The 10,000-nt window shown below is 45.5% G+C and overlaps 1 protein-coding gene across 5 annotated transcripts in view; it reads right to left on the bottom strand.

Annotated features, from left to right (window-relative positions):
* lrp1ab (low density lipoprotein receptor-related protein 1Ab) overlaps positions 1-10,000 on the bottom strand; it is a 256,132-nt gene that overhangs the window by 99,176 nt on the left and 146,956 nt on the right. For all 5 annotated transcript variants that reach the window (XM_063208181.1, XM_063208183.1, XM_063208182.1 and 2 more), the window contains 3 exons: positions 8,895-9,092; positions 3,902-4,106; positions 1,413-1,577 (listed from right to left, as the gene is read on the bottom strand). In XM_063208181.1, coding sequence (XP_063064251.1) covers positions 1,413-1,577; positions 3,902-4,106; positions 8,895-9,092 — 568 coding nt within the window. The remainder of the gene's footprint in view (positions 1-1,412; positions 1,578-3,901; positions 4,107-8,894; positions 9,093-10,000) is intronic.

Below are 10,000 nucleotides of genomic sequence, written 5' to 3'. Positions count from 1 at the left end.
TTATAAGTTATAAGTTAAATCCTGATTTTTTCCAAAAATGTCCTTCCTGCTTCCTGCAATCACGTCAGATCAAACAATGTCCAGACCATGAATACGAAATGGAAGTGGACTTCAGCTGGTACCAGATTCAAAGCTCCCAATCTGAAGACTTCTTACACCACTAAACCAGGGGTCTGCACCAATGCTGAGACATTGTTCTCAAAACTCAAAAAGTGATGAAATTATGGTGGATCACGAACCAGCACCAGGATTCTTTAAGATTCTTCACCATTGCTAGCCTAGAAATCTAGACATGCGGAGGATTTAAAAAAAATAAAAAGATTCTTCACCATTGCTAGCGTCCTTGGCGGAGGTCTGCACTCTCTGAGTGCATTTCTAGTTTGCTAATAGGTTTATAAAGAAATAATCTCATATTTAAAATAAGAGCAAAGTGGCCCTGAAGTGGCCAACTGGTAGGGCACTCATCTAATAATAATAATAATAATAATAATACTTTCGTTTTTTATAGCGCCTTTCAAAACACCCAAGGAAGCTTCACAGAGTGTTGGAAAGTGCGAGTGTGTGTGCGCGTCAGTGTGTGAGCGTGTGTGTGAATGCGTGAAAGTGCTTGTGGCACTGTGGAACTAGCAGCCATAAGCCTCCAGGAAGAGATGTGTCTTAAGGTGTTGCTTAAACATGGCCAGTGAAGGGGCATTTTGGATGTGGTCGGGCAGATTGTTCCAAAGAATGGGAGCAGCAACATGGAAGGCTCTGTTACTGGTGGCCTTGAGCCTGGCACGAGGGACGATCAGCTGGCCCTTGGAAGAGGACCGCAGGGATCTTGAGGGGTCATAGGGGTGAAGGAGGTCAGTGAGGTAGTGGGGTGCCAGACCATGGAGGGACTTGAAAGTTAGGAGGAGGACTTTGTAGGTAATCCGTGACTTGATGGGGAGCCAGTGAAGCTGCTTGAGTATGGGGGTGATGTGCTGCCAGGGTCTAGTGCCTGTTATGATCCTGGCAGCAGAGTTCTGGACATATTGCAGTCTGTCTAGGGCCTTGTTGGGTAGACCAAGCAGGATGGCATTGCAATAGTCCAGACGGGAGGAGATGAAGGAGTGAGTGAGCGTCTCCGTAACTGTCTTAGAGAGTGAAGGCCTAAGTCTGGAGATGTTTCGGAGATGATAGAATGCCGATTTGGTGACTTTTTTGATGTGAGAGTGAAGTGAAAGTGATGAATCCAAGCTGACACCCAGGTTACATACTTCGGTGTCCACCATGCGGCTGACCCGGGTTCGATTCCCGGCCCGGGTCCTTTGCCGGCCCTTACCCATCTCCCTCTCTCCATTCGCTTCCTGTCACCACCTTCACTGTCCTATCATAAATAAAGTCAAAAAGACCAACAAAAAAAATGATAAGAAAAAAGACAGACTGACCTTGCATCGATCCACAGGATGCGGCGCTCCAGATAGTCGACCGTGAGGCCATTGGGCCAGCCTCCGTTTCCTGTCTCCCTGTGGATGGTCTGGCGGCCTTCTCCGCTCATGGAGGCTGCCTCGATACGCGGGGAGCTAGCATCCCAGTCCGTCCAGAAGAGGATACTGGAGAGGGGGAGGAGAGGAGAGGAGAGGAGGAAGAGAGGGGTTTAATACTCCATTGCCATCGTCATTACTAGATAATTAACTAAAACTATTAACAGTACTAACTACAGAGAGAGAAAGCGAGCGAGTGAGCACGCTAGGGAAGGGATAGTGAAGAGAGAGAGAGAGAGAGAGAGAGAGAGAGAGAGAGAGAGAGAGAGAGAGAGAGAGAGAGAGAGAGAGAGAGAGAGAGAGAGGGGGTGGGGGGGAAATGAAGGGAAGGAGGGCGGGGGAAAGATGAAGTGCTCTATTAGAACGCTGTCTACCAATCGTACATCAGTGAGACAACGGTTTACAACCATACCAAGCACAACCAAGACCACCATTTTCAGATAGAAGAAAAAAAACAACAATCTTGAAGCAGAGAGAAAGAAAAATAGAAAAAGGGAACTGAGTGAGGAAGAGAGGAAAAGAAAAAGGGAGGAAAGGGAGGGATGAGGGAGACAAAGAGCAACCAATATCAGGGAGGACAACTGAAGGTGACTCCTCGCTGGAAACCAACAGGGAGGCTCAGCTAACATCACACACACACACGCACACGCACACGCACACGCACACGCACACGCACACGCACACGCACACACACACACACACACACACACACACACACACACACACACAGACACAGACACACACACACACACACACACACACAGGTTTTACGCCTGCAGCGTTGGCCATGAAAGGTCTCACGACACCGGACACACACACAGGTAGATTATAATATCACTCTCTCTTCACACATTCACACGCATGCGCGCCCACACACACACACACACACACACACACACACAGGTTTTACACCTGCAGCGTTGGCCATGAAAGGTCTCACGACACCGGACACACACACAGGTAGATTATAATATCACTCTCACACGCATGCGCGCACACACACACACACAGACACAGACACAGACACAGACACAGACACACACACACACAGACACACACAGACACACACACACCTAAATCATAATATCTCTCCCTGCAGGGCTCATGGAGTCATTATCAAAGAGAACTCATGGGGGCAGGTACTAATTTCATTGCCCAGCATCTTTGTCTTAATCATCATCAGCCTGGGAGAGGCTAATTCACATGGATCTGCATAGCGGGAGCTATGGCCCCCACCGTGTTCAGGTAAACCTCATCACACAGTGTGTTGCCATGATAGGTCAGACACATACTGTATCCACACACACACACGCATACACACACGCATAGACACACACACATAGACAAACACGCACACACACACACACACACACACACACACACACACACACACACACACACACGCTCGCACACACAATCCTTAAACCTCATCACACAGTGTGTTACCATGAAAGGTCAGACATGTACTGTCCACACACACACAGAAGCACACACACGCACACGCACACGCGCACACGCACACACACACACACACACACACACACACACACACACACACACACACACACACACACACACAGACAGACACACAGACACATACAGACACACAGACACATACAGACACACACAGACACACACAGACACACACACAATCCTTAAACCTCATCACACAGTGTGTTACCATGAAAGGTCAAACATGTACTGCCCACACACATACACATGCACGCACGCACACGCACGCACACGCACACGCACACACCGTGTTTCCATGATAGTTCAGACAGAATTGGACTGTGACTCCTCCTACATGATAATGTGATGATGAACATGGGAACATGTCTGACTACTCATCATCATCATCATCATCATCGTCGTCTGACTACTTATTAATAATAAAGAGGCCATATTAAAGCAACCGTGAGCCCATTCAAGAGCACTGGACTAATGTCAACACAGATGAAGATTATTTCAGGTTACAAAGACCGTCTCTGGGATTGGGGATGATGGCACGAAGGTCTACTCTAAAATATACGATACGATATGATAGAGTACATCACACCTTTTTCTATGGTTGAGTGTGATATTCTATTCTGCACTGCACTATACTTTAATTGTATACCATCAAGACAGCCTTACTCCTCTCTGTGATACGATACACAACTTAAAACAGATGTGAATTTACCCTTCTCTGGGGACAAGTGCAATGGCGTGTGGGTTGAGTCTGCTATACTACCATAGCATACCATACCATACTATACTATACCATGCCATACTATGCTATGCTACTATACTATACCATAGCATACCATACCATACTATTATACCATACCATACTACCCTAAGCTGTGCTACACCACGCTATACCATAAAGGCTCTGAGCATGGCAGCCGTACCCTTCTCTGGGGTCGAGTGCGATGGCGCGAGGGTGCTCCACCTCCCCGGCGAGCAGCGTGGTCCTCATGGTGCCGTCCAGCTTGGCCACCTCGATCTGGTCCAGGTTGCTCTCCACCCAGTAGATGTTGCCAGCGATCCAGTCCACAGCCAGGCCCTCGGGAGTGGCCAGGCCATACTGGATCACCACCTCGAAACTGGTCAGTGCTGTTAGGGGGACAGGACAGAGGAGAAAGTGGTCAGTGCTGTTAGGGGGACAGGACAGAGGAGAAAGTGTTCGGGTCAATGACGTGTTGGTAGAAGCACACGTCAGGGTGATGCAACCACAGCTAATGACCCTATTGTCAGGATTCAATAATTCTTTTTTTAGTGGATTGTCAAAGAAGCATATTCCATGCAGTACATTAATTCCCAACAACTAAGTAGCCTCTTACTGCAGATGGGGTCGCCGGCGGGCCTTTTCAGTATTTGCTGAAAATACTCAACTACATCATAACAACATTGCTATGACTGTGCCGAGAGCCTTAAGTAACAGATTAAGACATAGACATTACAATTTTGGTAACAGTAAGGTTATAACATAGGTGCTGCGCTAAGGGGTTAATGTATGGGCATTAGCTATGGTTGTACCACCTGACATCTGAGAACCAAAAATGGTGAGTGCCATCAGCTAACCGTATGTAGGTAGAGGGCACAGACAGGAGAGTGCCTTCAGGAGAGCGATGCAGGTCTCTTTCTGTGTCTGGTATTCAAGAATGTCACTGGATCGGATTTTAGATGTTGAAATAGCACTACATGTCTTCAATGGGACCCTCTGAAGGGTTCACTTGGGCAATCTTACAAATATGCTGCAACAAATATTGAGTGAAACTCTGAGGTGAAGGACAGGACAGTAAATTAGGGAATGGGTGTCATTTTGTTGGAGGACATTGTCTGTTTCACATTCACACACTACACAAACACACTTAATTGTGCTTTCCTTGTATCGATTTTGTGTTTTCTTTGATTTTGTGCCTTGGAAAGCTGTTAAAGAACAGAATGGCTCTGAATAAAGTTGTTAAGTGGTGTACTGAACTGACTGGTGAGTCATAGCGTTAAGTTAGGGTCCCAGTTCAATTGACAGTAAAAACAGATCTCTGGCTCAAGTCTCCCCTACAACACCCATTCTTTGCGCACTTACTGCGGTTCAAGCTGCTTTTTTAATGTTTTTAAGTTTCATGGTCCCAAAGTGCAATATTAGTTTGCACACAAATATTTAACTCAGACAGCCAATACTCATTAAATACGGTCAAACTGTGAAAAGTAATTTAAGTTTAAAAAGAGAAATTATTAGGTTGGCTACTTCTGAGGTTGAGCAGCATTAATCAAATCACACACTTAAAAAGTTTTTTTTTGCAGTATTACAGCTTGACTGAATCTCCACCAAAGGTTTTGCATAATTAGGAACAACTTGGGTGGGGTTCGATATGTCTCCTGTCTAATGTTGTACAAAGGACACGACAATGACAAAGAGATATAGTAGTGAAATGATCTTATATATACACACAACCGTTCTTGTTGAAGAGGCCTTTCTGCTTAAAGAATCATACCCTTTACGAGAACAAAAGGGCAAACAAACTCATCCTATTTCCCGCAGTGTGCTTGAGAGGTAGAGTTAAACTCGCTTCCAGCATTTTTTTTTTTTCATTTTGTTCTGCACTCCAGGAAATTTATCCTCAATGATCCAAAACACCTCAGCCTACATTTGTAGATTTGACTACTTGAGTACTTTCAGGCTTCTTTTAGCCCTTGCCAATTTCCTTTCCCCTCTTCCCTCCAGCCAATTCCAGCTTTTTTATTATTACTATTTTGTTTTTCCCCCCTTCCTTCTCCGCCTCCACACACGCTGTCTTTTTCTTTGAACGTCTGCCCAGGATGTGATGGCCGGCATTCCTGAGCGTCTTGCTTGCTGACTGTGTGCATTTTCCGCAGTGTACTGTATTTAATAACCTTGCCAGATGAGGATCTGTAAGGCATCTGTTTCTGACTGCGGTAATTGCGATACTCTTATCCACCTGCGCCGAAAACGTTTTCTGGACACCTGCCCGCCACTGCTCCTGTTCGTGTGAGGGATGTGGCCAGCCTAATGCTAGGTTTTGTGTGTTTGTCAGGTTTCCTGCCAATATTAAGCGTGCTCATACACCCTTTTTTCATCTAAACCCTTTTGTAGGCCCTACTAATTGATTACAGAAGTGCTGATGCCTTCCCAATACTCCTGAATCATCGCCGAACACTTACACAGCACAGCAAGGCGCCGATCACACAGATGTAATTGCAAAACGCCTCATCTGATGATTATTAATCATCATCTGAAGGAGGATGCCAGAGGAATGAAGTGAAGGGGGGGGGGGGGCACTTGGCCAAGGTTATACTGCTTTTAAAAGTGAAAATAATCTTCTACCCCAATAGTAACTCTGCCATTGTTTATGCTATATCCTTGATAACTTTGAAAGTTAGATAGAAAAGCATGGCACCTCAAGCTTTCCTCTTACAATTCATTGCTAAATATATCGGTCTAAAATTGTGCATAGTCTTTTCTTGTGACTTCATTGATGTCATATACTGACAGAGGAAACTTCACCACATAACACACAAGTCATAATGGGATGGTATGAGTTGTGTTTTTCGCTGTTCTACTTTCTGGAAACGAAGCTCTTCATCATTCTGAGAATAATGACTTGTGATTCAGCATGTCTGAATGTCACTGGCATCGGCTGTTTTGTGTTAGCACTGCCTGTTTACTCGTCTTCTGAATGTTTTTCGAGGTTCCATCCATGGCATGCATGGACTTGAGTATGCATATCCTGCAACAAGATCAGAACCACGGAAAGGGGCTTTTGGGGAAGGATTCTGGACTGCCCAGCCCTATTTGAGAGGAGAGGAGAGGAGAGGAGAGGAGAGGAGAGAGCAGGGAAGAGAAGAGAAGAGAAGAGAAGAGAAGAGAAGAGAAGAGAAGAGAAGAGAAGAGAAGAGAAGAGAAGAGAAGAGAAGAGAAGAGAGGAGAAGAGAGGAGAAGAGGAGAGGAGGGAAGAGGAGGGAAGAGAATAGAAAAGAATAGAAAAGAATAGAAGAGAAGATAGGATAAGAGAGAAGAGAAGAGGAGAGGAGAGGAGAGGAGAGGAGAGGAGAGGAGAGGAGAGGAGAGGAGAGGAGAGGAGAGGAGAGGAGAGGAGAGAGCAGGGAAGAGAACAGAACAGAAAAGGAAAGAGAAAAGGAGAGAAAAAGGGGGAAAAAGGGGAAAGGAGGCCCTTGTATGGAGGAATTGGCATGTTCAGCATGACAGCAGCATGTTCTTCTGGTTGATTCCAAGAAGCCCTGAAGTGGGAAGCAGCAGAAATACATAGCACATATCTACAATCTCAACACTGGATCCAGGACGGGCTGATTGACTGTCGGCTTCCTCTCACTGTGTGTCTGTGTGTGTGTCTGTGTGTGTGTGTCTGTGTGTGTGTGTCTGTGTGTGTGTGTCTGTGTGTGTGTGTCTGTGTGTGTGTGTCTGTGTGTGTGTGTCTGTGTGTGTGTGTCTGTGTGTGTGTGTCTGTGTGTGTCTGTGTGTGTGTGTCTGTGTGTGTGTCTGTGTCTGTGTATAGAGAGAGAGAGAGAGAGAGAGAGAGAGAGAGAGAGAGAGAGAGAGAAAGAGAGAGAAGAAAATGGAGGGAGAGACAATATTGTCCAAAGACGAAAGCATCCATATCTACGTATATTGCTCTTCATATTTCTAACTGCATCTGTCCCTGTATGCTCCTCTCCTGTAGAACTCTAATTGCCGAGCTGTGGTTACGCAAAGCAACATTATGGAGAAAAATGAAAGATGACAACAAGCCGTTCTCAAGCCAGCCCTTCTCTCTACCTCTCCACTTGGGGAGGAGACAGCGCAGTACATCCCTTCCCTTCCCTTCCCCTTCCTGCCAAAAGGGCACCGCTGCGCTGCACGACAATGCCACAGGGTAAAGACGGCCTACTGTTCTGGGAAAGACAATAACGCGAGCTGGCACCCATCTGACCACTGAAGCCAAAAGGGGACATGCAGGAAGTGGAGGGCAGGAGAGGGGAGAACAAAACCATGATGTATGGGCACAGTACTCTTCTGATGTAATGTAGCTGAATTTTTTTGTTGCGTTCACTTAAACATATACAAAGAAATGGTCAATGGTTTTTGCATATCCAAAATGAGTACCGTGTCAACTTCATAGTTATTGTGAACAAATAAAGGTAGATGAGGAAAACTTTGTTTCAGGAATTGCTGGTTCTTTGTCTTGTTCAGCTTGGCCAACTTTTTCATCTGGTGTCATAAGCTATTTCGGTGTGTGTTGTTTTTGTATGGGCACAGTACTCTTCTGATGTAATGTAACTGAATTTTTTTGTTGCGTTCACTTAAACATATACAAAGAAATGGTCAATGGTTTTTGCATATCCAAAATGAGTACCGTGTCAACTTCATAGTTATTGTGAACAAATAAAGGTAGATGAGGAAAACTTTGTTTCAGGAATTGCTGGTTCTTTGTCTTGTTCAGCTTGGCCAACTTTTTCATCTGGTGTCATAAGCTATTTCGGTGTGTGTTGTTTTTGTCCTACACATGCATTTTAATGTGTCCAGTCATTCTCTGAGAATGTTCCTCTGTAGATCCTCTGTAGTGTGTGTGTGTGTGTGTGTGTGTATGTGTGTGTATGTGTGTATGTGTGTGTGTGTGTGTGTGTGTGTGTGTGTGTGTGTGTGTGTGTGTGTGTGTGTGTGTGTGTGTGTGTGTGTGTGTGTGTGTGTGTGTGTGTGTGTGTGTGTGTGTGTGTGTGTGTGTGCAGCCACTCCTTACATTTCTCTTCCACTGCAGTTTACTTTTGTTGTCTTGTTGAGTCTTTGTATGTCTTTATTTTGTGTTAAATGGTTTGTAACACGTCTTTAGGTATTTTGAAAAGTGCTATATAAAAATAAAGTATTATTATTACTATTATTATTACCTCCATTCTCGGAGAGCGTTCCTCTGTATATCTTGTCCTCCACCACGTCGGTCCAGTAGAGCTGGCTCTCCTTGTAGTCAAAGTCCAGCGCTATGGTGTTCCTCAGGCCCGGAACCAGCACGCTGAACTCGCCCTTATGCAGGTCGATACGCCGGATCTCATGCCGGTTGGAGAAGATGATGAAGGGCTTGAAGGGGTCTGTGGAATGATGAGAGGAGATGAAGGAAAAGAAAGGAAAAGAAACAGAAGAGGAGAGGAGTGGAAGGAGAGGAGTGGAAGGAGAGGAGTGGAGGAGAGGATAGGATAGGAGAGGAGAGGAGAGGAGAGGGGTGGAACAAGAGAGGGGTGGAACAAGAGAGGGGTGGAACAAGAGAGGGGAGGAGAGGAGAGGAGAGGAGAGGAGAGGAGAGGAGAGGAGAGGAGAGGAGAGGAGAGGAGACGAGACGAGACGAGACGAGACGAGACGAGAGAAGAGAAGAGAAGAGAAGAGAAGAGAAGAGAAGAGAAGAGAAGAGAAGAGAAGAGAAGAGAAGAGAAGAGAAGAGAAGAGAAGAGAAGAGAAGAGAAGAGAGAAAAAGAAACAAGACGAGAAGAACAAACGAGATCAGAAATTGAGTGATGCCTGGCACAGCAAACCTTGCTCCCCTCTTACACAACTATTTCAATGAACTAGAAACTTGTGTAACTGCGAGACTGAAAGCTTAGCCTGGGGAACAGAGGACCTGAGGCTGAGAAATGAGATCATCCAAATTTGCAGAAAGTGAGAGCTTGTGAATAATATATGCAAATGCAAGAGATGGAGACAGTATTGCATCATGCAAGTTTTTCTTCTTCTTTCCACTAAGACTTTCTCAAGTGAATTAGTATATTTGAGACGTGTACAAAGGGGAGCGAGCAAGAATTAAGAGACCAGTGGACCTATTTTCTTCATCCTCCACTCTCACTTATCTTTCTTTAACTTCACTTGTCTTTTTCTCCTCCATGTTCTCTTTATCCTCCCATCCTCCCATCTCTCAAATGTTTCGTAAGTAGTCTTGAATGAAAATGTCTGCTCAGTTTTAATGTAATCGCACACACACGCACCCGCACCCGCACCCGCACACAGG

The sequence above is a fragment of the Engraulis encrasicolus genome, chromosome 10, assembly GCF_034702125.1.
Source record: "Engraulis encrasicolus isolate BLACKSEA-1 chromosome 10, IST_EnEncr_1.0, whole genome shotgun sequence".
NCBI classification, from domain to species: Eukaryota; Metazoa; Chordata; class Actinopteri; order Clupeiformes; family Engraulidae; genus Engraulis; species Engraulis encrasicolus.
Note: the sequence above shows the minus strand (reverse complement) of the source record. Positions and strands in the feature narration are given on the sequence as shown.